This window comes from Danio aesculapii, chromosome 1, assembly GCF_903798145.1.
Source record: "Danio aesculapii chromosome 1, fDanAes4.1, whole genome shotgun sequence".
NCBI classification, from domain to species: Eukaryota; Metazoa; Chordata; class Actinopteri; order Cypriniformes; family Danionidae; genus Danio; species Danio aesculapii.
In genome coordinates, this window is record NC_079435.1 from 3,622,890 (window position 1) to 3,649,898 (window position 27,009).

Below are 27,009 nucleotides of genomic sequence, written 5' to 3' on the forward strand. Positions count from 1 at the left end.
CATTCAACTTTTCTCTGTGTCTTTAAGTGTTTGAAATTGGAAATATTTCATCATATAACAAACAACAAAAAAGGTTATAGTGGATTAGATTAAACATTTTATATGTAAGTCTATTTTAGTATTTTGGTTATTGTTAATAAATAGTGTACAAATATAAATTATATCAAAAAGCATGAAAGGAAGAGGGAACACAAGACACAAATTGTGAGTCTGCATATAATCTCACTGAGCGAGTAGTGTACTGTGAGCGCACAAGAAATTTTGTGTGTGAGCAGTGCATATTTGAGAGAGCATGAGAAAATTTGCACGCGAGCAGCGTATATTTGAGAGCTGCTCACAAGCAGTTTTGTCCACGGAGGAAATCAGTGCACGAGCATTATATTGAGAAAGCTATGTTCATCATGCTCACTTTGAACATGACAGTTTGGTGTTGTGAACCTGAATTTAAAGTGAATAGAATAATGGCAAGATTAAGAAAAAAATGCATCTCGTCATGGCATTGGAGTTTACATATAAGCCTGTTGTGTCTTATATGAAAATAGCCAAGCTATTCACAGATATTGCCAGATAATCACTTTACCTTTACCATACTTTCAACAGACTTTGATCATTTGTGATTCTGGCTCTTATCCTTTCTTGCATTGTCTTGAGTCTTCACGTTGCCAAATATATACTATATTGTTAGTAGCCTGGATAGGTCACCGTCATTCTGCTACATCATATCGCTTTCTACTGGATGTAAAATGCTCTGCAGTACATTTAGTCATTTTAGAATGTTAAGTTCTGATTTTTTAGTTATTTAAAGTAACTAAAAAGTAATATAAGAGTAATGTAACATATTACAATTTTGAGACAGTAATATTGTAAGGTAAGGGATTACTTTTAAATCACAGTAATAAGTAATCTGTAATGTATTACAGTTTGGAAGTAACTTGCACAACACTGTTTGAGAAAAAAGGGGGACTAATAATTCTGACTTCAACTGTATGTATATATATATATATATATATATATATATATATATATATATATATATATATATATATATATATATATATATATATATATATATATATATATTAAAATAAAATAATATATATATATATTAATATAAAATAATATATATATATATTAATATAAAATAATATTCTCTATAGGATACTTTACACTATTATATTTGTGCATGCACAAACAATAAATTAATCAATACTGAAGCCAAATAGTAGCCAAAATTGGTATGTTAGGGAAAATTAAATGGGATCAAGAGAAACACGAAATATAGAAAACTCTGTTGAATTTAAAAAAAAAAATTGCCATAAGAATTTAAATGTATTATCCATCTATTTCTAAATCTGTTTGGCATCTAAATTATTAGTTTAATAAATAAATCTGTTTAATAAAGCTGTTTTGTTCATATGCACCAAAATAAATGACCCATATTCACTGAGAAATAGGCCAAAATATTTATTCAAACTGGGATGCACTCATTTACGCTGAGCGCTGTATATTTATTTTTTATTTTGTCTCAGATTTTTGTTTTGTTTTTCAAATGTAAGGCCTTTTACACCTAAAGTAAACGTGAAGCGAATAAGGAAACGTAGAGCAGGAAATATAAATGCAAGTCTGTGCAGTTCAACTCAAGCTCAAACAAACCTTTTTTGCATGAAGTATTTGATGCATGACAACAAACTGAAACACACTTCATCAGTGAATAATAGCAGTTTTTAATTTATTTTAAGGCATTGTCTATTTTTATGCAAATGAGAAGAGCAAATAATCTACAAATAGAAATCAACAGTGCAAATGTTGTAGCGTATGCTACCAGATTAAGGTAAGGAAGTGTTTCGATATTTGAATATTTCGTCTATATTTCAAGGTGATGAGCTTCATACAAGATCTGGCAAGCATGGATGAGAGCATGGCCTTACAAATTGTGGGAGGTCCCCGAGAGAAATAACAAAATGGGAGAGTGGCGGGAAAAACAGGAGTGTTGGCATGTATGATTGACCGTACATATGTCAACACAGAGACAAGAGAACAAATGCAATTAATAAAGGGGAAGTAACTGGCGATGGATTTTGTTCTTTTATTGTTCTTTTATCTATTATTATATTTAATATTATTCGTTATTATGTTTTCTTATGACACATCTAGAAAAATGCTTCTTACTTTAAGATTTTTTAGATATTTGGAACCAGAAACAATACAAGTTTCTATGCTTTTAGTTTTTTGCAGTGCCCCTAACACTGTCCTTATAACCTTTATTTACTATTTTCATTATTTCTCCTCTTCATGCACGCTTTCAGTGCACATTATTTGTAAAATATTATTCCAACAACATTTACCTACAGTACTAACAACCCATTTATTTACAGTTTTCTTCATTTCTCCCCTTACACAAGCTTTCAGTGCACAATATTTGATCAAACGTATTAAACCAACACTGTCATGCACTACTACAATTTTCTTTATTTCTCCTCTTGTTGCATGTTCTCAGTGCACTTTATTTGTAATATTGTAATAAACTTTTCAATCCAGATGGATGGGGCAACCATTACTGCATCCAAAATGGTAAAAAGCCTTAGAGTAACGATTGATGACCAACTAAACTTCTCTGAGCACATTTCTAGAACTGCTCGATCTTGCAGATTCGCACTCTGTAACATCAGAAAGGTCCGACCCTTCCTATCTGAACATACAGCTCAACTCATTGTTCAAGCTCTTGTTCTCTCCAAACTCGATTATTGCAACTCTCTACTAGCCGGGCTTCCAGCTAACTCTATCAAACCTCTTCAGCTGCTTCAGAACGCAGCAGCACGAGTGGTCTTTGATGAACCCAAAAGAGCACATGTCACTCCGCTACTCACCCGTTTGCACTGGCTGCCAGTTGCTGCTCGCATCAAATTCAAAGCTCTGATGTTTGCTTACAAAGCGACCTCTGGCTTTGCTCCTTCTTATCTGCTCTCACTTCTGCAGATATATGTGCCCTCCAGAAACTTGCGTTCTGTGAATGAACGTCGCCTCGTGGTTCCATCCCTAAGAGGGAAAAAATCACTTTCCCGAACTCTCGCATTCAATCTGACCAGTTGGTGGAATGAACTCCCTAACTACATCAGAACAGCAGAGTCACTTGCTGTCTTCAAGAAACGACTAAAAACGCAACTGTTTAGTCTCCACTTTCCTTCCTAATCTTAACTGCCTCTCTGGCTATACCACTAACTGTACTCTCTCTCTCTCTCAAAAAAAATAATAATAATAATTTACTAATGCTTTGCTTCTTAGACTTTACACACCTGAAACTTGTCTATAGCACTTGTTCACTGCTGCTCTTATAGTTGTGTAAATTGCTTCCTTGTCCTCATTTGTAAGTCGCTTTGGATAAAAGCGTCTGCTAAATGACTAAATGTAAATGTAATATACTACCCCAACAACACTATCCTACAGTACTAATAACCCCTATATTAGCTGTTGTCTTCATTTCTCCTCTTCATGCATGCTCTCAGTGCACAATCTTTGATAAAATATGACCTCTACACTGTCTTGCAGTGCTAACCCCTTTATTTACATCAATCTTCATTTCTCCTCTTCATGCTTTCAGTGCGCCTTATTAGATAAAATAATACCTCAACACTGTCCTGCAGTGCTAATAACCCCTTTACTTACTGCTTTCTTTATAATACCCCTTTATTTACTGCTTTCTACTCTTCATGCACGCTCTCAGTACATATTATGTGTAATACATCACCCCAACACTGTCCTCATAACCTTTATTTGTCGTTGTCTTTATTTCTCCTCTTCATGCATGCTCTCAGTGCGTCTATAAGAGCTAGAGCTGCTCCTTCAGCCATGATGGCGACTCCTGCCGCGATAAAAGCCGCAGGAATGGCTGCTAAAGCCATGGCAGATTGAACCACAGCTACAGCTCCTGCTCCCTCAATGGCTCCTCCAAGCAGACCTGCTCCCACAAACACTGCTTTCTGAACCCCGGTCAGATGTCTGCTCCTCTGAGCCTCCATCAGCAGCTCATTACTGTAAAACTGCCCTTCATTTTCCTCCAGCATTGAGTCGATCTTCTCCAGCAGCTCACTGACCTGAGATCTGTTTTCTTCATCGGTGTTGTTAAAGACATGATATCCACCTTTACACTGTTCAGCTAGTGCTCGCATCTCCTCGTTATTTGCCAGAAACTCCTCTATGGATGTTTTATTCTGATCTCCTCTAATGAAGAGGATGATGGTGTATCGGTTAGCTTCTTCCCCAAAGTTCTCCTGAATCCATTTCACCATGTTTTTCTCTTGGTTTGTTGGTTTCTCGTCCAGTCTGAGCACCAGCAGAAACACGTGAGGACCAGGAGCAGATGTTTCAATGCATTTCTCCATTTCTTTCTTCACTTCTTCTTCATTTATTGGTGTATAACACCGTCCCGGAGTGTCAATGATGGAGATGATTTGACCTTTAACCTCCTGCTGATGTTTCTGCCATTTCTCGGTCACACATTCATCAGATAATTCTTCATCAAACACTTTTTCTCCCGGGACGGTGTTTCCTGATGAGCTCTTCCCAGCTCCGCTTTTACCCACCAACACAATCCTGAGATCTGACATGACCTGAGGAGGTAAAACACAGATGGAGACTCGGTTAAATATGTGCATGATAGGATGAGAAACTAGATAGATGACAACTTTATAACAGGTGACTTGACCTTTGACCTGTCACTTTTCAAATTAGACCTTTTTTTTTACCTTTGTTAGCCTAAAACTGGAATCTTTGTGGGCTCTAATTTAACGACCTAGACACAAAGTCTAAAGCGCATTAAAAGCATTAAGGTCGTGTCCGAATCCACTTTTGCTACTTTAAGGACTGATAAATATGCTCTGTGCCCCGGCGCATGGTCTAACAGGGTTGAGCTTATTCTCTTAATGAGTTCTGGGTGTGTTTTGAGCATAACATGCATTAAACCAATCAGAGTCTCATCTCTCGTTCCCTTTAAGAGTCAGTTGCATCGCACCATGGCGCATTTGCTATTTACATGGCGGTTTTTGTAAGTGTAAAAACTGAATGTTTCACCAGCGAGAAAACAGTTAAACAGAGCATCTGCAGCGCAAGGATAAAGAATGAGCCTCCTCCATTCAGCCTCTTTACTTTCTCTTTACTCCTTTACTTTGAGTAAAGAGACACTATCATTTTGACATGCTGTATTTATGTATATTAACATTCATCGTAATTATCATCAGTGCTGATAAGATGTAACCTCTTTTACATACCCAAAAAATACTTCGGTACACAGTAATAAATGCGTTCCACGCACTCAACTTGTGTTTGGACAACATGAAGGAATTAAGTTAACTCAGTTTTTACAAATTTTAGTAGATTGAACATAAAACAATTAAGTTGTTTCCAAAAAAATTCAAGAATTGTGTCATTTCGGCTCATTTTAAATAAGTAAATTGAACAAACAGCAAACGGCTGTTGAAGTGATCAGTATTACTTCAAAAAAGTAATTGATTACAGATTACTCATTACATTGTTCACATTGTATTTAAATTACTTTGTCTGAAAAGTAATTTAATTACTCAAAATTAATCAATTAATCGACTACATAAAATACATATAAATCTCAACATATACATACACTTAATACACACATTCAAGTAAATCGCACTTTAAACTTATTCACTCAAAAAATGACGTTTACTTAATTCTTTCATGTTGTCCCAACACAAATTGATTAAGTTAGCTGACCAACTGTAAGTGGATTGAACATAAACAGTTCAAGAATTGTGTCGTTTCAGCTCGTTTTAAATAAGTAGTTTGAACGAGCAGCAATAAATAATTGTTTGAGTGCAAAACTCTCCTTAATTTATTGATTAGCTTTTCTTTCAGTTTAGTTCGCAGCATACTTTACTCAAATTATCATTTTTAAATGCTGTATTTATGTATAATAACATTAATCATAATTTATCATCCATGTGGGTAAAATGTAACCTCTTTTACGTACCCAAAAAATACTTTGGTACACTGTAATAAATGCGTTCCATGCACTCGACTTGTGTTTAGACAACATGAAAGATTTAAGTTAACTCAGTTTTTACAAATTTTAGTAGATTGAACATAAAACAATTAAGTTTTCCCCCAAAAAATCTCATTTTGACTCGAATTGTCTCGAATTTGAACTCGAAAGACTTGAATTGTCTTTCCGGCTCATTTTAAATAAGTAAATTGAACAAACAGCAAACGTCATTTCTAGAGTGATCAGTAAGTTACTTCAAAACAGTAACTGATTGGTGATTACTAATTACATCGTTCACATTGTATTTAAATGACTTTGTCTGAGAAGTAACCTAATTACTCAAAAAGTAATTCAATTAACCGACTACATAAAAAAACATATAAATCTCAACATATACATACACTTAATACACAAACTCAAGACAATATAGCACTTTAAACTATTAAAAATGTTCATAAAAGTCACTTATTTTACTTTTCAAGATTAAAAGTTGTTGGGAGAAAGATCAAGCTCCCATAATGTGATTCAAAAGCAGAAATAAACAGAGAAAAACTAAAACATGAATCACAAAATACAGAAAACTGCTAATATACTGATATTTTTCACAGTGCAATAGTGCAATTTAATAGCTCTACAGCTAATCTGACTGGTCTAAATGTAGCTTTTTATGCTGGAACTCCTTTAAAAGGTGGGTTTTTTTATTATTTGATAGATGAAAATGAAATCAAGTCATGCATAAACTGCTGAAAAGTGAAAGCAGCTCTTAGTTTGATGATCAGCTTCAGGTAAAGTCTGTTTTGTGTGTTTGATGGATCGTGAAGCTTTAATAGGTGCATTGAACATTCTCAACATGTTTTAATTAACTGAAAATGCGATCATCTATGGCACGTTGCTGTTGTGTTGTAAAATGTAAAGGTTCGACAGAGGTGGTAATTTAAATTTTTAATTGAAATGCTGAATAATGTGCTCGGCATCCTCATAAAACACTGAACTGCAATGACAAATACCGTTCCAAAGAAAAGAGTCAAAGTTTTATAATAGTCACACACCCAGAAATAAATCTCTCAAGCAGTACGCTTGAGAGATTTATTTCTGGGTGTGTATGTATATATATATATATATATATATATATATATATATATATATATATATATATATATATATATATATATATATGTATATAAATATGTATATATATATGTATATGTATATATATATATATATGCGTGCGTGCGTGTGTGTGCTAGGAAAACATGAAGGAATTAAGTTAGCTGAACAACTGTAAATAGATAGAATATAAAACAATTCAAGAATTGTGTCATTTCAGATCATTTTAAACAAGAAGTTTGAACAAACAGCAAAATATAATTGTTTGAGTGTTACAATTATATCTGCCACATCATTTAGGATGCCATTTTGAGCGCTGTTGCACTGAAAACATTATATTTTGTACTTTTTTTATTTATTTTTTTTATTTGACATGGACATCACAATTACACTAGACAACCAAATGCATTTGTTTAAGTGTTTTAGCAAACTTGCTAATTCTCAACACCTGTCCACAGGAGGCTTGACAAAATGGAACTATAATAAAAACATATACACAGCATCATAATTCTTTCCATAAAATTACTGGAGCAAAGGCAAAAGCAAAGGCGACATGATCCAACAAACTAACATTCTCTTTTATCTTTTTAGATGTTAGTCTGAATCGAATCCTTCGGTTTGTAAAGCGTACCGAGCTGAAGGTCTCGTACTGAACTGTTCAGTATGTACACACGTATCATTACACCCTTTATATATATATATATATATATATATATATATATATATATATATATATATATATATATATATATATATATATATATATATATATATCTTAGAACTTAGTCAGCAAAATTATGTTTAACAGAGCAAGGAAATTTTCACAGTATTACTGATAATATTTTTATAAGTCTTATATGTTTTATTTTGGCTAGAATAAAAGCAGTTTTTAATATTTTAAAAACCATTTTAAGGTCAATATTATTAGCCCCTTTAAGCTAAATATTATTAGTCTACAGAACAAACCTTCCTTATACAATAACTTGCCTAATTACCCAAACCTGCCTAGTTTTTTAAGCCTTTACTTGTACCTTTAAGCTGTATAGAAGTGTCTTGAAGAATATCTAGTCTAATATTATTTACTGTCATCATGACAAAGAGAAAATAAATCAGTTATTAGAAATGAGTTATTAAAACTATTATGTTTAGAAATGTGTTGAAGAAATCTCTCCATTTAAACAGAAATTGGGAGAAAAAGTAAACAGGGGGCTAATAATTCTGACTTCAACTGTGTATGTATGTAACTGTGTATTGATTCAGCTTAATTTAAGGCAACCAGTATTTTTTAACAGTGCAACAAGCAAATTACATTAAAAACAAATGTTATTTTACTAGCTGTGCAAATGAAGCTGTTTGTTACTTACCTTTCTAATCTGATCTGCTGTTGATGTCCGCGTCTTTCCATCTGAGTCATTAGTAAAAATCTTTAGTAGTTATAGAGAAACTATAATACAGTCTAAACACCTTCATGCAAATGAAACAGAATCCCCAGCCACCCATTGGCTGGTTGAGTTTGACATCTGATACTGTGGGTTTCAAGGGAAATGGTTTGATCATATCAAGTACAAGACATACAGGAGTGCAGGATATAAGTTTGAAGTGCAATTATAGAAAAAAATATGGGTGATATTTACAGATGGATGTACTACGAACATTATATTCAGGTTGTATTAAATATGGGCAGAGATTTACAATAGATGAATATATGTACAGGTTGCTATTAATAATCAGAGGTATGCAAATAGATATGAACATAATTACAAATGTATGCACTGTGTGTATGCACACTGTAAACAATCATATGCTCAATTAGTCATGACAGCATGTTTTTAGTTCATTGTAACGCATTAAACTAAGTCAATCGTGTTTTAACTTAATTTTATAAGTTACGCAAGCTGTTTTAAGTCAGTTTAACATCATGTAAGATTAATAGACTCATAGGGCTAATTTGATCAGCTTAAAACATTAAGGCAACCAGGATTTTTACAGTGTAACAAGTATATTACATTAAAAATAAATGTTGTTTTACTTGCTGTATAAATGAAGCTGTTTGTTACTTACCTTTATATTCTGATCTGCTGTTGATTTCAGTGTCTCTAACTTGATTTTATAAGTTATGCAAGCAGTTTTAAGTCAGTTTAACGTAATATAAGTTCAAAAGACTAGGTTTAATTTGATTCAGATTCAATTTAAGGCAACCAGGATTTTTTTACAGTGTACAATTCAAAATGAATTAGTGCAACGTAGTGCAATGAAGTTGTGCAATTTTAATTGTGCAAATATTAAATAAATGAATAATGCGGTGTTTATGGGGAGTGTGAGTAATGAGGAGAGTGTGGGGGTGTGTGAGGGGGGCAAAAGTGTTCAAAAGGGAAACCGCTCTGGGGGAAAAGCTGTTCCTCAGTCTGCTGGTTTGATCATGGCAAAGATTAAAGAAATCGGTTATTAGAAATTGGTTATTATTTTTACTGCTTAAAAATAATCTGCATTAAACATGACTTCCGAAATTTGTTAATTTTATTTATTAAAATTTTAAAAATGTATTTATTATTATTATTAATTTAATTAATTTATTTATTCATTCATTTATGTACAGTTGAAGTCAGAATTATTAGCCCCCCTGAATTTCAGTTTAAAAGAGAGCAGATTTCTTCAACACATTTCTAATCATAATAGTTTTAATAACTCATTTCTAATAACTGATTTATTTTATCTTTGCCATGATGACAGTAAATAATATTTGACTAGATATTCTTCAAGACACTATATATAATGATGGTTTGTTCTGGAGACTATCCAAAACAAAAATAGTTTAAAGGGGCTAATAATTTTGACCTTAATGTATTTTTTTATTACTATTATTTAAAACTGCTTTTATTCTAGCTGAAATAAAACTAATAAGACTTTCTCCAGAAGATAAAATATTATCAGACATACTGTGAACATTTCCTTGCTCTGTTAAACATCATTTGGAAAATATTTTTAAAAAGAATCAAAGGGGGGCTAATAAATTATTTAAATATTACACACACAGTGTTCAGCAAATATACACCCCTCACAAATCTGTCTATCTATCTATCTATCTATCTATCTATCTATCTATCTATCTATCTATCTATCTATCTATCTATCTATCTATCTATCTATCTATCTATCTATCTATCTATCTATCTATCTATCTCTATATCTCTATCTCTCTCTCTATCTCTATCTATCTATCTATCTATCTTTCTATCTATCTATATCTATCTATCTATCTATCTATCTATCTATATATCTATCTATCTATCTATCTATCTATCTATCTATCTATCTATCTATCTATCTATCTATCTATCTATCTATCTATCTGTCTGTCTGTCTGTCTGTCTGTCTGTCTGTCTGTCTGTCTGTCTGTCTGTCTGTCTGTCTGTCTGTCTGTCTGTCTGTCTGTCTGTCTGTCTATCTATCTATCTATCTCTCTCTCTCTCTCTCTCTCTCTCTCTCTCTATCTATCTATCTATCTATCTATCTATCTATCTATCTATCTATCTATCTTTCTATCTACCTATCTCTATATCTATCTATCTATCTTTCTATCTATCTCTATCTATCTATCTATCTATCTATCTATCTATCTATCTATCTATCTATCTATCTATCTATCTATCTATCTATCTATCTATCTATCTATCTATCTATCTATCTATCTATCTATCTATCTATCTCTCTCTCTCTCTATCTATCTATCTATCTATAATTCATATTTTTAATAGGAAGCTATACAATTCTATAATTGTGAATATACATTAGATTAGTCAGTACAGAAGCCAGATCTGGAGCTTCTCAAAGACTTTCTCCAGAAGAAAAAATATTATCAGACATACTGTGAAAATGTCCTTGCTCTGTTAAACATTATTAAAAAAATAATTTAACTGTAAGTGACTTTAACTGTAAGTATGTGCACTCTCGCGTAATAAAGGTACGCGAGCTGTCACTGGGGCGGTACCTTTTCAAAAGATACACATTAATACCACAAGGGTACATATTAGTACCTAAAAAGCACAAGTGTTCTTCTTAAAATTTTAAGGTACTAATATATACTTTTAAGGTACCAATATGGACCCTTTAAGTACAAATGTGTATCTTTTGAAAAGACACCACCCCAGTGACACCTCGTGTACCTTTATTTCTGAGAGTGTGTCTGTCAGATTTAAGTTCCCTAATCAGCAGTTCAGCTCGTCCGGCAGGTTTGCATGATTTATTTTCAACCGCTGACCTCAGCCATTTACACATCATGCTTTCTGTCATCTTATCAGATGTTTATTGTCAGCTTTAGGAGCGCACTGAGTGGAAAATCCATACATATCAAACCTGTTAATATTCTGTACCAAACTATAAACACAAGCATTGTTTTGCTGCCAGTTTATCTGCAGTTTGTGATTGTGATGTACACGCTTCTATGTTAATCGGCTTTCACACAACGTACATGGTAGATTGCGTCTATATAAATAAACTTGACTGACACGCCGTCGTTATTCATCTCTGTTGGGAGAATTATTGAAGGTTTCGTAAACAGGCTTTCTTATTCGTTTTCCTCAGATTTTATTTAGCAAATAAAATAAACAGTAAAGTAAAATAAATACATTACATTTTAGTTAAATTAGTTTATTACATGGTGACACAGTGGCTCAGTGGTTAGCATCGTGGCCTTAAAGCAAGTAGGTCGCTGATTCGAGTCCCAGCTGGGTCAGTTAGCATTTCTGTGTGGCGTTTGCATGTTCTCCCCGTGTTGTCATGGGTTTCCTCCGGGTGCTCCGGTTACCCCCACAGTCCAAACACATGCGCTATAGGGGAATTGATTAACAATTGTGTGTGTGTGTGGGTGTTTCCCATCACTGGGTTGCAGCTGGAAGGTCATCCGCTGTGTAAAACATATGCTAGAATAGTCGTCCTAGTGCTCCGGTTTCCCCCGCAGTGCAAACACATGCGCTATAGGGGAATTGATTAACTAAATTGACCGTAGTGTGTGTGTATGGGTGTTTCCCAGAACTGGGTCACAGCTGGAAGGGCATCCGCTGTGTGAAACATATGCTAGAATAGTCGTCCAGGTGCTCTGGTTTCCCCCGCAGTGCAAACACATGCGCTATAGGGGAATTGATTAACTAAATTGACCGTAGTGTGTGTGTATGGGTGTTTCCCAGTACTGGGTTGCAGCTGGAAGGGCATCCGCTGTGTGAAACATATGCTGGGATAGTCGTCCAGGTGCTACGGTTTCCCCCGCAGTGCAAACACATGCGCTATAGGGGAATTGATTAACTAAATTGACCGTAGTGTGTGGGTGTGGGTGTTTCCCAGTACTGGGTTGCAGCTGGAAGGGCATCCGCTGTGTGAAACATATGCTGGGATAGTCGTCCAGGTGCTCCGGTTTCCCCCGCAGTGCAAACACATGCGCTATAGGGGAATTGATTAACTAAACTGACCGTAGTGTGTGTGTATGGGTGTTTCCCAGTACTGGGTTGCAGCTGGAAGGGCATCCGCTGTGTAAAAGATATGCTGGAATAGTCGTCCAGGTGCTCTGGTTTCCCCCGCAGTGCAAACACATGCGCTATAGGGAATTGATTAACTAAATTGACCGTAGTGTGTGTGTATGGGTGTTTAACAGTACTGGGTTGCAGCTGGAAGGGCATCCGCTGTGTGAAACATATGCTGGGATAGTCGTCCAGGTGCTCCGGTTTCCCCCGCAGTGCAAACACATGCGCTATAGGGGAATTGATTAACTAAATTGACCGTAGTGTGTGTGTATGGGTGTTTCCCAGTACTGGGTTGCAGCTAGAAGGGCATCCGCTGTGTAAAACATATGCTGGAATAGTCATCCAGGTGCTCCAGTTACCCCCACAGTCCAAACACATGCGCTATAGGGGAATTGATTAAAAATTGTGTGTGTGTGTGTGGGTGTTTCCCAGTACTGGGTTGCAGCTGGAAGGGCATCCGCTGTGTAAAACATATGCTGGGATAGTCGTCCAGGTGCTCCGGTTTCCCCCACAGTCCAAACACATGCGCTATAGGGGAATTGATTAAAAATTGTGTGTGTGTGGGTGTTTCCCAGTACTGGGTTGCAGCTGGAAGGGCATCCGCTGTGTAAAACATATGCTGGGATAGTCGTCCAGGTGCTCCGGTTTCCCCCGCAGTACAAACACATGCGCTATAGGGGAATTGATTAAAAATTGTGTGTGTGTGTGGGTGTTTCCCAGTACTGGGTTGCAGCTGGAAGGGCATCCGCTGTGTAAAACATATGCTGGAATAGTCGTCCAGGTGCTCCAGTTACCCCCACAGTGCAAACACATGCGCTATATAGGTGAATTGAATGGGCTAAATTGTTTGTGGTGTGAGTGTGTGAATGAGGAGCCATCCTGGAGGTATTTTATCCCGCTTTTAAACTCACAGCTGAAAGAAATGAAAACAGCCAATGGAGCGTAATATTGCTGTATGCACAAGTGTTACCTTCTTTCTTTATAATGACTTTATTGATAAGAAGATGAAGCAGAAGATGTGAGGCAGAACAGCTTCATAGCTCAGAATCGTGCACATGGAGCCTGAATTTCTATTTTGTTTTCTACATTCCAGACTTTCCCACCCATTCTTTCTAACAAAAACCTACTGTAGTTTCGTTTCTTGTCAGGTGATGAAATGTTCACATCTCCTTCTGGCCTCAGGCAGATTCTGCAGATATCTATCAGCACTAGTAATTATAAGTATTACAGCCTTTTTTTAGGTAAAGCAGCTTTTTCCTCAGGCCATACTTAACTGCTCATCAGTTGCCTATTTCTTTTCATGTTCATAAACAATACAGTCTGTTACTATGCTTATGCTTTCTGTAACTTAGAAAAGCCACTTACTTATTATCTAACATTTTAGCATTTGCTGTTTTATTTATAGGCTATATTTGTGTAGTTATTCCATATACATTTGTTACATATGTATAATTGTATTGTTCATTTGATTTCTGTCTCATTTATTTTAAAGGGCCCATAGTTTACCTCTTTTTTATGATTTAATATTAATATGATGGTTCTTCTGAGTGTGCCAGTTTAGGTTCAGTTTAAAACACAATTCAGATTTTTTATTATAATGTGTTAAAAAGTGTCATGTTGGGGGCGTGTCCACAGCTCGCTGATTTAGGGGTGTGTTGCTTCACATGTAGATTAGTTTCAGCTTCCCGCCAACGTAACAAGGGGGCGGGGCCATGAGCTCACCCGCTCTGCGTTTGTTACAGAGTCTGACAGGCAGAAGGAGAGAGAGGATCACCATTCAGTCGTACATGTACGACTCGGACACAGACCAAGCAGAGAGTACAAAATCATTTGTGTCTTTGTACAGTTTTACAGCCAACTGTGTGCTAGTTTGCTTGTACACCGAGACTAATAACCACGGACACTGAAATAACTTTGACTGAGGCACCGGATGCGCCGCTCGAAGCCGCGACACGGCACACCAGACACTCTCTGTGGCGCGGCAGAAACATGAAGTGTCCCGAATCGTCGCGCCACGCATTGAATTCTAAACATAGGTTTCTGCAGCGGTCCGCGGCGCCCAGCCGTCGACTTGAGTGTACCCTGATAGAAACCTATGTTTAGAATTGTAAAAAGCATGCTAATTAAGATCACAGGGAGCTTCTGGGATCGCGAGAAATGCAAACGGCTGAAGTATAAGGTAGACTCAATGAGAAGTACACATGTTTGCAAACCTACCTAAAGATACAACCAATAATTCTGATTAGAGCGATAATGTGGAGAATATTGATCTTGTGTTGTGCCCAATGAGCCTTGCATCTAAAAATAGAGCTAGCGTGTTCCTTTAGTGATATCGCTTCGACTCACGCTGAAAATGGCGGACGTGAATCAACAAACTGAGGATATGATGACGCGCCTGTCAATCAATATTGGTGGGCGGGGGGACCGCTCTACTACGTAAAGTTGCGGTCGGTCTGAAAACCGCTCCAATTGGTCCACCGTTTTTTATGTTGTTAAATTGAAAAAAAAAGCACTGGGTGTGTTTATATCACCCCAATATGACGGTCTATACACCATACATGCACATATGTCTGTCCAAACTGCTTGAAAAGTAGATTTTTTACCATAGGTGCCCTTTAATGTGCTTTCTATCCTCTTGAAATGCATGTACCACAACATGTTTCTCTTGGAACGTACTTGGCGAATAAAAGCACATACATATCATTCATATTTCTCATTGTATGTACTACAGTATATATTAAGTTCTTCCAGGGTGTCCACCTGGCGGCCAAGAGCAAGAACTGCATCATTATTTGTCGTTTAGTCGCTCTTCAGGCTCATAATTTTTCAGGGTTTTTTGAAAAACAGACACTAAATAGTAATAATATAAATAGTATATGATGCTTCAATTAAGAAATCAAGCCATGTAAGAAAGCAATCAAACACCAAACAAGAAACTCCACTTGGTTTCAAGTAGTTTTTGTAGGTTTGTTTGTTTCCCTGATTGTTCTTGAGGCTTTTTTGGGATGAGTTTTAAACCATATACAGTTGAAGTCAGAATTATTAGCCCCCCTTTAAATTTTATTTTCCTTTTTAAATATTTCCCAAATGATGTTTAGCAGAGCAAGGAAATTTTCACAGTATGTCTGATAATATTTTTTTCTTCTGGAGAAAGTTTTACTTGTTTTATTTTGGCTAGAATAAAAGCAGTTTTAATTTTTTTAAAGCCATTTAAGGTCAATATTATTATCCCCTTTAAGCAATATATTTTTCGATAGTCTACAGAACAAACAATCATTATATTATAACTTGCCTAATTACCCTAACCTTCTCAGTTAACCTAGTTAAGCCTTTAAATGTCACTTTAAGCTGTATAAAAGTGTCTTGAAAAATATCTAGTCTAATATTATTTACTGTCATCATGGCAAAGACAAAATAAATCAGTTATTAGAAATGAGTTATTAAAACTATTACATTTAGAAATGTGTTCATCTTCTCTCCGTTAAACAGAAATTGGGGAAAAAAAATAAATGGGGGCTAACAATTTAGGGGGGCTAATAATTCTGACTTCAACTGTATATTACACCAGAGAAGCAAAACTGGGAGTGATGTTTATTTTATTTTATTTTCGTTTGTTCGGATTGTTAAAATATCAGATTTTTATATGCAATAGTTTAATTTGAGAAGCTGTAACGATGCTTTCTCCCCCTGAAAAAATATATTGAGAAATTTCATTATTTAATATGCAATCAAAAACGTTTTCTTTAATACCACACAGCCAGTTTAAAGTGATATTTGGCACTGTAAATTACAGTACAAAAAACCTGGTAATAAACTGACAGTACTTTTTTCCTGTTTTAATATGCATTTATTTGTATTTACAGTATAAATTATTTCTTATACAATATAATGTTTCAAACATTTATTAACAACGTCAATAATGGTCACTTTGTTAAACTGCAGAGAATTTTTCAACATCTAAAAAGTTAACAGACAACAAGACATATAATTCACAAACGTAAATAAACCTGTTGTTCACAAGACATGGAAACAGATTAACTTAATTAACTATTAACTACTAGATTACGACATGCCCAATCCTGCCCAAAACTAAACCCAACTTCTACCTTATTAACGATTATTAACCAGCTAATGAGTAGTGTATTAAGCTAGTAGTGTTACACTACTAATAAACCCATTGTTTATGGTGTTATTTCAACAATTGTACTGTGCTGAAAAATGTAAACATTTTACATTTAAAAATTGCACAGTAACAATGAATAAACAATAAACAGAAACCGCATTTGAACATTACCTGTGCTGAATTCAACAAATTGTATTAAAGTTCTTTGAACATAACAGTTTAAAATGGTCTAAAATCCAATAGTTTCTGCATGCAGCCTTTATGATGCAAGCTGAGATTGCATCTGGCAGTGATGCAATGTCAGACACAGTGCACTGAATGGAGCTAGTGACATCACTGTGAGGGGTAGGGTTAGGTGAGCACATTAAAAGCATTGCAAGCATTGCCTGCATCCAGACTCCTCTCCTAAATGTTGGAAAATATTAACTATTAATCAAATATTATGTAACAACTACATGCTTGGGTATGAATAACAAAATTGCTTGATTTATGAATAAATGGTTCTTCTAAAAAGTCCCTAAAAGTGCTCAAATCTGGTGTCTATAAAACAACACAGGCTTATTGTGGATACGTATCCTTGTCTACATTTCTGGAGACATGTAATATGTACCCAGAGGTACAGTGCTCAGCAGTGGTGTAGTCCTAAAAAAATAGGTGGTGTACTATTACCCACCCAATCCAAATTTTAAAAGTAGGCAAACAAACGACAAAGTCAATGTATCTTTGATTCATTTGATGTATTTATATATATATATATATATATATATATATATATATATATATATATATATATATATATATATATATATATATATATATATATATATATATATATACACACACACACACACACACACACACTGCACAGCTGTGGTTTGCTGACTAACTAAAAAACGAGTTCAGGAGTGGGGTTCTGCTGCCGTTTTTATATCAAATTTAAAGGGGACTGAGGTGATCATTTAGTAGTGTACAGGTAATCGCAAAGGTGTTAGGGGGCTGAATGGAGGGCTAAAGCGACGCCCATGCTGTTTAATAATTTTACTTGAACGTTTCAGCGAGACTTCATTCAGCTGATTTGTTGTGATCTTCAAAAAACTCAAATACTCAATAGTCAAAAATTAGGGAAGTCCAATCACCAAAACAAGTGAGTATACCGAGAGTATGATCCTCAGAAGTCGTAATACCCAAACAGCTCGTGGAAAAAAGTAGGCATACTGAGTATACGTGCGTATAGCAAGGACTACACCACTGGTGCTCAGCATATATGAGTACAGCCCATTTTGAAAGTGAATATTTTTATGCATTTCTGGGCTATGCATTTTGGTGCATTTAAACAGAACAGATTTATTAAACAGATATATTTATTAAAATAATATTTTGGTCATCAAACATATTTAGAAATTGAAAGATAATATAGTTAAATTCAAGCAAAATATTGCAAAATAAAATTTAAACCTACAAAATTTCAATAAATATTTAAAAAGTGTTTTGATTCTTTTGATTTTTCCTCTTTTAAATTTGTATTTAATATTTTTCTATAACATATAAATTTGGGTAAACTAGTGTAGGAGCCATATTTAATAGTTTATTGTTTTAGGTAATTTATATATATATATTTGTGTGTTATACTTGCATGTTATATACTTTTATATATATACTGTTTTTATATACTTCTTATGTTCTTGCTATTTGCATGTCATATACTTTGAGTTACTTTCTACTGCGCATGTGTAGTATGCTTCATATAGTTCCCACAGTTTGTGTGACACACGTGAGTTTTTTGTGCGATGGGCAGAAGTGGGAGAGCACAAGCTTTTGACCGTAGAAGTGAAATATTGGAGTCATTGTTCATCAGGCTGGAACAAACAAGTTGTATGTGAGTGGATTTTGACAACATTGGCACGTGTGGATATCTGATGTGAAAATAAAACGAAGATACATTGAATTAGATGGACTCTCGTGTCTTGATCGAATGTAAGAGCACTACTACGTGTCAGGACTTGTGAATTAAGCATAATGGTCACATGTACCCTACAACTAGTTTTTGGACCGTTATCATAAGTTATTTTGTTAGATAAGCTCCCGATCTGGCTTCAGTACTGACTAATCTAATGTATACGCACAAATATAATATTTTATAGCTTCCTATTAAAAATATGAAATTCAAAGAGAGATTTGAAGGGCGTGCACTTATATATGCTGAGCACTGTATGTTTGTGTCTATTTCGTCCTTAAAACGAATGCCACCGACAGCTTATGTTCCTTTTCGCGTTACCGATACCCGCTTACCTCCACATGGACGCCTTCTACAGTGTTACCAGTTTGTCCAGTAGCTCACCGCATACGCCGATTCACTTGGGATGTGGAGCGTAGTTGACCATAGATGACAGGGTTCCAGTCCTCAATTCCAGAAACCAGGTAAAACAAAAGCAAAAATGTATAAATGAATAAACAACAGGCTGAAAAGGTGGTGAAATCACATGGCCATGACAGCTTTTCTTTTTCTAGATTGCTTTTGAAAACACTATCGGTTGGGGTTAGGGAAGGAAATGGGTGGGTGAGTCTGTCAGTCAGTCGACAGCAAGCTAGCCTAGTCAGCTGAAGTGTATATTGCGCCCTCTGGAGGATTCAGCCGAGAGAAAATTGAGATCATCAAAATAAAGACCTCTAGTGGATTTGCAAAAAACTGCAAGCAGATGTATCTCCGGTTACATATTTTGCTGTCTCCAGAAATGTAGACCTGAATACGTATAATGTGAATCTTGTTTAACTGTAGTTTGATTCCCTCCTCCGGCCTCTGTTTAAAGCTGAAGACAGATTAGTTTCTCCAGTGATGGAGGCGAGCGCAGCATTCCCAGCGGCTGCAGCTCCTGCCATTAAAGCTTCAGAAAGCGTCGCTCCATCAGAAGCGGAGGCTAAAGCTGCTCCTCCGGCCACTGCGAGCCCTGAGAGTAAAACTGGACTCAAACTCACTCCTGAAACAGCTGCGGCTCCGGTGCTCACTGCTACACCCGTCGACAACAGAGCTTTATTTATCAATCTCCTTTTCTCATCCGCCCTTATATTTTCCTCCTCCTCCAGCTTCTTTCTCTCGTATTCCTCTCTCTGCCGCTTTTTTTCTTCCTCTATTTGTTTCTGAGCCTCCATGAACATCTCATTGGTGTAAAACTGTCCTCCGTTTTCCTCCAGCATTGATTCGATCTTCTCCAGCAGCTCACTGACCTGAGATCTGTTTTCTTCATCTGTGTTGTTAAAGACATGATATCCACCTTTACACTGTTCAGCTAGTGCTCGCATCTCCTCGTTATTTGCCAGAAACTCCTTTATGGATGTTTTAATCTGATCTCCTCTAGTGAAGAGGATGATGGTGTATCCATTGGCTTCTTCTCCAAAGTTCTCCTGGATCCATTTGACCGTGTTTTTCTCTTCATTCGTGAGTCTGACGTCCAGTCTGAGCACCAGCAGAAACACGTGAGGACCAGGAGCAGACATGTAGACGCATTTCTCGATTTCTTTCTTCAGTTCTTCTTCGCTGATTGACGTATCACACAGTCCTGGAGTGTCGATGACGGAGATGATTCTGCCGCTCACCTCCCGCTGGTGCTTCTGGCATTTCTCGGTCACAGATTTAGCCGATAGTTCTTCCTTGAACACTTTTCGTCTCAGGATGGTGTTTCCTGTGGCGCTCTTTCCGGCTCCGGTTTTACCCACCATCACGATCCTGAGATCTGTGCATTCGCCAGGCTTGTTGTGTTCTTTCTGTTTGGACTCTGCATGTGGATCAGACAAATAAGAGAATAAGTTGCACTAAATTTTCAGTGAATCTCAATTAAAAATATACTATAGTAAACTAGTAAATACAATAGTATTTTCAAATTACACTATAGTAAATGTATTAGGGGCAGTGGTGTAAAGTAACTAATTACAAATACTCAAATTACAGTAATTGAGTAGTTTTCCTCAGGAATTGTTATTTACTAAGTAGTTGTGCACTGTTACTTTGCCTCGAGTACATTTCTAGCGCAGTATCCTTCAACCTGCAGTCATTACTTTAATTTTTCTTGTCTATGAGGATCAGTCCTATTATTTGACGTCCGAACTCAACGTCAGGGTGACGTCAATCTCCAATGTCCAACTTAAAATCAACCAAATATCAACGTCTAATGATGTTACAGCTTGACGTTGTGTGGACGTTACCACTATGACGTCTATCAGATGTTGGATTTTGGTTGCCATATCTGACGAATAAATGTCAAAGACGTCAATAAGATGTTGACATTTGCATGGAATTGCTCATATGATAAAACAGTTCTCACCTGTTTGAAATGTATGCCGTTCGTCCGCTATATGTTGTTTTTTCTGGTCCTGTTTGTCTGTGCCATTACCTTTCCTGCATTTTTCCTGCTTTCTTATATTGTCAAAAGAGTTTCTCCTTGATTTTGAGTGTTTTCCCACCATCTCTTCATCATACTTATCTTCAGGTAGAACTCGAGAGTATCTGTTTACTTCCATTCTCTCAATTTTAGTCACATAAGTAACACAATCCCTCTTTTCAGTCACATTTGTTGTGCTCTTTTCCTTTACAGTGTGCATATGAAATGTCTCCTGCACTACTTTCTTCTGCTCTTGCTTCTTTTGCACTGCATTTTCGTTCTCTTGTTTCATCTTTTCTTTTCTCGTCTTCATTGGAGTTTTTAAGCGAATATCAATGTCGTAATGCTGGCCATCATTCTGCTTGAGGATTTCATCAATCTTCTCCAGCAGCTTTCTGATGTGAGTGGGAATAATGTCATTTTTACTGTTGATTGCGTGATATTTACCTCCGCATTGACCGACTGTGTCCTGAAACTTTCTACTTTCCATTAAGAGCTTCCATTTTCTGTTTGTCATTTTCTCTCTTCCACTAAACAGCACCATTGTGAACTTCAAGACTTGAGGACCGAAGTTGTCCAGGATTGTCTGCCCAATGTTCCTGTGGTCGTCTGTGAAGTTCTCCAGGTTGATGATGAGCAGAAACACATGAGGTCCAGGATAGCAGAGATAAAGACTCTTCATCATTTCGTTCTGCAGCTCTTCAGCAGTCAGGTGAGTGTTGAAGAATCCTGGAGTGTCGATGATCGAGATGTTTCTGTCTTCTACTCTTCCTCTCTGTATCTCGCTCTCTCTCGTTCTGCTACCTTTAAACGCCTCTCGACCCAGTATTGCGTTCCCCATTGAACTCTTTCCAGCTCCAGAAGCTCCCAGCAGCAAAATCTTCACATCAGTTTCATTACCTGTCAAACAGATCACATCATTAGCTCAAGATAGTTTATAGGATTTTAAACTCCCGAATTGTTTTGGTATTTAAACAGTCATTTATTCACTGATGTTGGTCTTAGCGGGTCAGGCTGAAAAATGACCAGCTAAATCCAGCTAAACCAGCTTGACCAGCCTGGTTTAAGCTGGACAAAGCTGGTTTTGGCTGGGCTCCTAGCCTGGTCATCTCCCAGCCTGACCCGCTAAGACCAGGCCGGAAATGGCTGGAAACCAGCCTGGAAATGTCTAAAACCCTTCTAAAACCAGGCTGGTCAACCAGCTAAAACCAGCCAACCAGCCTAGGCTGGTTTAAGCTGGATTTTTCAGTTGGGTTATGAACGACTCGTTCACTGAGCCGACAATAATACATGTTTCTAGCACCGCAGCATCTTGTCATATTTCATTTACATTGTTTGCTAATTTTATTCAACAAAACTAGCATAAGCTGAGTGTTTAGTGTGAGTTCGTGCTACTTTGCCTTATGGTCAGTGCAGTAAGAGACTGTACTGTAATCTGTAATAACGTGACTTGAGCACAAAAGTTCGTAACATACAAAAATGTAAAAAACTAAATCTTACCTATGAAATGTTCTGCCTTTATTCTTTGTTTTCTTTCTTTGCTCGTTACTACACCCGCATGCAGCGCTAAAGTCCAGCATCTTCACATTGGCTTACGTCTTGACTAGTGCGGTTGAATGACATTTGTTCAGGGAGCACTGTACAAATGTGGCTGCGCTATTGACGCATGCTTGGGGTCCTTTATGTGATATCTAGTGTATTTATCTATGATGCCAATGTATTTAAACTCACTAATTAGCCAGTCAAGCTATTTAACATTCTAAGAAATTTCTAGCTAACTAAACTAAAAGTAACTAGTTAACCAAAATCATATGATGACATCTGGCTAACTAGTTAGCTAGCTACTAACTAGCCAACTAAATGCAACTAAGTAGTTAGCTATAGCTAACAAACTACCTAACATCATTTCACCATACCTAACTTAAAGCCCCAAGTTATTAGTTAGCTAACCAACTAACCAGCTAATTAACTTGTCAATATGGCTTAGTAGTATTACTAGCAAGCTAAATTGTTAAGATCATGCAACTATATAACGAAAACTAACAACTAACCTAGTAGATAATAAGCTAGCTGAGTAATTGACCGACATCAAAGTACTTGATTTAACCTAACTATCTAGTAAACTAGCTAGCGTCCCTGTGAAAAATCCAGCTTAAACCAGCCTAGGCTGGTTGGCTGGTTTTAGCTGGTTGACCAGCCTGGTTTTAGAGGGGTTTTGGCCATTTCCAGGCTGGTTTCCAGCCATTTCCAGCCTGGTCTTAGCTGGTCAGGCTGGAAAATGACCAGCCTGGTTTAAGCTGGACATAGCTGGTTTTGGCTGGGCTCCCAGCCTGGCTAGGCTGGTCAAGCTGGTTTTAGCTGGTCATTTTCCAGCCTGACCAGCTAAGACCAGGCTGGAAATGGCTGGAAACCAGCCTGGAAGTGGCCAAAACCCCTCTAAAACCAGGCTGGTCAACCAGCTAAAACCAGCCAACCAGCCTAGGCTGGTTTAAGCTGGTTATTTCTGTAGGGTTTGCAACTAACTAGCCAACAAAATGCTAATTAACTGCTAACAAGCTAGCCAATTAAATAATTAACAAGCTAGTTACTTTGTTAACTAACATAATTGTGTCTAAGCTATCTCGCAAACATGCTAGTAAACTATCCAACCAACTAACTAGTCTACTGAAAAGTTCAGATTCAGAACAATACTTAAGATCAATATTTAAACAATACAGAACAATATTTAAAGCTGCTAATGCTAACTGGCTGTAGTGTTACTTTTGGTTAAACAAGTCTTGCGAGCTGTTCAAGCTTAGCTTTTAACTGGTAACAAGCTAGCCAATTAAATATTTTATTAGCTAGTTACTTTGTTAAACAACATAATTGTGTCTAAGCTATCTTGCATCATGCTAATTAACTATCCAACCAACTAACTAGTTTACAACATAGCAGCCGTATCACGAAATATCCCAGTTCGTAGCATAGCTTATTGTTTTATTGTTTAATCTGCACAAATAGATGAGTAGTAAATAAACATGTCACTGTAATGTCAAATATAAATAGATTCATAGCCATAGATTGAGCTGCTAATGCTAACTGCCTGTAGTGTTACTTTTACCCTACTGAAAAAAACATCTTAAACCAGCCTAGGCTGGTTGGCTGGTTTTAGCTGGTCGACAAGCCTGGTTTTAGAGGGGTTTTGGCCATTTCCAGGCTGGTTTCCAGCCTGGTCTTAACTGGTCACGCTGGGAGATGACCAGCTAAAACCAGCTTGACCAGCCTATCCAGGCTGGGAGCCCAGCCAAAACCAGCTATGTTCAGCTTAAACGAGGCTGGTCAGGCTGGTTTTAGCTGGATTTAGCTGGTCATTTTCCAGCCTGACCAGCTAAGATCAGGCTGGAAATGGCTGGAAACCAGCCTGGAAATGGCCAAAACCCCTCTAAAACCAGGCTGGTCAACCAACTAAAACCAGCCAACCAGCCTAGGCTGGTTTAAGCTGGATTTTTCAGCAGGGTAGTTAAAGTCTTTCGTGTCATTCAAGCTTAGCTGTTAACTGTTAACAAGCTAGCCAATTAAATAATTACCTAAATACTTAAGTTGTTAACCAACATAATCGTGTCTAAGCTATCTCCCAAACATGTTAGTTAACCAACTAACTTGTATACTAAATAGCAGCCATTTCCCGATACACTTTCTGTTTGATATATACATAGCATGGCTAATTGTTTTATTGTTTAATCGTCTCAAATAGGTGAGTAGAAAACAAACATGTCAGTGTAAAGTCCCTAAACACCAATAATTGTCAAATATAAATGGATTCAAAGCCATAAATTGAGCTGCTAATGCTAACTGGCTGTAGTGTTACTTTTGGTTAAACAAGTCTGTGAGTCGTTCAAGCTTAGATTTTTACTCCTAACAAGCTAGTCAATTAAATAATGAACTAGCTAGTTACTTTGTTAACCAACATAAATGTGTCTACGCTATCTCGCAAACATGCTAGTTAACTATCCTACCAACTAACTAGTTTACTACATAGCAATCATATCCAGATAAACGATCTGATTGATACACATAGCATAGTTCATTGTTTTGTTTAATCTGCTTAAATAGATGAGTAAACAAACATGTCACAGTAAGTCCCTAAACACCAATAATTGTCTAATATAAACAGATTCCGAACAACATTTTGAGCTGCTAATGCTAACTGGCTGTAGTGTTACTTTTGGCTAAACGAGTCTTTCGAGTCTTTCAAGCTTAGCTGTAAACTACTAGCAACAAACTAGCATTAGCTTTGAATATCATGTAAGCTTATTTAAATTAGACTAACCTTTATATCCTGAAGCCATATTTGTTGTCGTTTGTTTTGCTGATTAGTTTTTTCCACCCTTGTGTCTGTAGACATTGATACGCTTCCTTATGCCATAAAAACTGTCCGCATCACCCATTGCCAGCATGACATCTGAAAGTGAATAATGGACTAAACTACTGTATATAATAGGCTATGCTGTGACTTGCATAAGAGTCTTGTGGTCTAATTGTTCACCAATGATTAATCATGTTAGCTGAAGTTATGATGACTGAATAGGTCTCTGACTGGAAACAAACTGAAAGTAAGCATAAACAGTGTGATCACATGACTCCACCTGTTCACACCTGTATATCAAGTCCTGTCATTTCAGTTTCAGCAGTGGTGGTGGATTCAGCTGTATAGTTATTTATAATTTGTGTCTTGCACATATCTGACATCCACTAAAACAAACAGGCAAAGCAACAGGGCAATACGACATGTTGATTAATAAAACTAGCAACAAGTGAATTCAAATTAATAGTGACATAAAGGTGGTAGGCTATATTAATTGTTATTGAACGGTTGTCTGGAATACTTAATTCTGATTGGCCAGTTACAACATTGTAATGTATGTTATTTTCCAATAACAACCAATTAAACTAATAACATAGACTCATTCAGGATACTACGATTAATCTTGACCATTATAATTATAATAGTGAATAATTATAATCAATTATTTTGAGTTTACTTGCTTCATTCGTGCTAGTAATGTCCGCTGAAGTTCCCAACTTCAGCGATTCACGCGAAACGTGCGATACCCGCATTAAGTGACTTAATCGCGCAAATTGCTCAACTCATGTTGCTTTATTCGCTAAACCCATCACTCAAGCCACCTCAATCGCGCATATCGCACCGCAGGATGTCTATTCATGTCTTTGCAATGACTTAACATGTAAATCACTCACGCTTGATGCTTCTTCCGCGTCTAGTGTGAACGCAGCATTACCATAGCAACTGTTGAATCACCACAACAGATCAGTTATTATAGTTGCTGTGTTACCATAGTAACAATAGAATCACCATAGCAAATCAGTTATGATAGTTGCTGTGTTACCATAGCGACAATAGAATCACCACAACAGACCAATTATTTTAGTGGCTGTGTTACCATAGCAACTATAGAATCACCACTGCAGATCAGTTATTATAGTGCCTGTGTTACCATAGCAACTGTAGAATCACCACTGCAGATCAGTTATTATAGTGCCTGTGTTACCATAGCAACTGTAGAATCACCACTGCAGATCAGTTATTATAGTTGCTATGTTACCATAGCAACTATAGAATCACCACAACAGATCAGTTATTATAGTTGCTGTGTTACCATAGCGACTATAGAATCACCACAACAGATCAATTATTATAGTGGCTGTGTCACCATAGCAACTATATAATCACCACTGCAGATCAGTTATTATAGTGCCTGTGTTACCATAGCAACTGTAGAATCACCACTGCAGATCAGTTATTATAGTTGCTGTGTTACCATAGCAACTGTAGAATCACCACAACAGATCAGTTATTATAGTTGCTTTGTTACCATATCAACT

General features: G+C 36.5%; 2 protein-coding genes across 2 annotated transcripts; both read right to left on the reverse strand.

Annotated features, from left to right (window-relative positions):
• Nucleotides 1–1,704: 1,704 nt before the first annotated feature.
• Nucleotides 1,705–8,533, reverse strand: LOC130223006 (GTPase IMAP family member 7-like). The gene is made up of 2 exons (XM_056455661.1): nucleotides 8,482–8,533; nucleotides 1,705–4,607 (listed from the first exon to the last, which is right to left on the reverse strand). Exon 2 carries the CDS (start codon nucleotides 4,602–4,604, stop codon nucleotides 3,768–3,770), a length of 837 nt encoding a protein of 278 aa, XP_056311636.1. The 5' UTR covers nucleotides 4,605–4,607; nucleotides 8,482–8,533; the 3' UTR covers nucleotides 1,705–3,767.
• Nucleotides 8,534–18,413: 9,880 nt separating this feature from the next.
• LOC130222998 (GTPase IMAP family member 8-like) lies at nucleotides 18,414–25,608 on the reverse strand. The gene is made up of 3 exons (XM_056455648.1): nucleotides 25,436–25,608; nucleotides 21,070–22,026; nucleotides 18,414–20,523 (listed from the first exon to the last, which is right to left on the reverse strand). Exons 1-3 carry the CDS (start codon nucleotides 25,452–25,454, stop codon nucleotides 19,520–19,522), a joined length of 1,980 nt encoding a protein of 659 aa, XP_056311623.1. The 5' UTR covers nucleotides 25,455–25,608; the 3' UTR covers nucleotides 18,414–19,519.
• Between the last annotated feature and the right edge of the window lie 1,401 nt (nucleotides 25,609–27,009).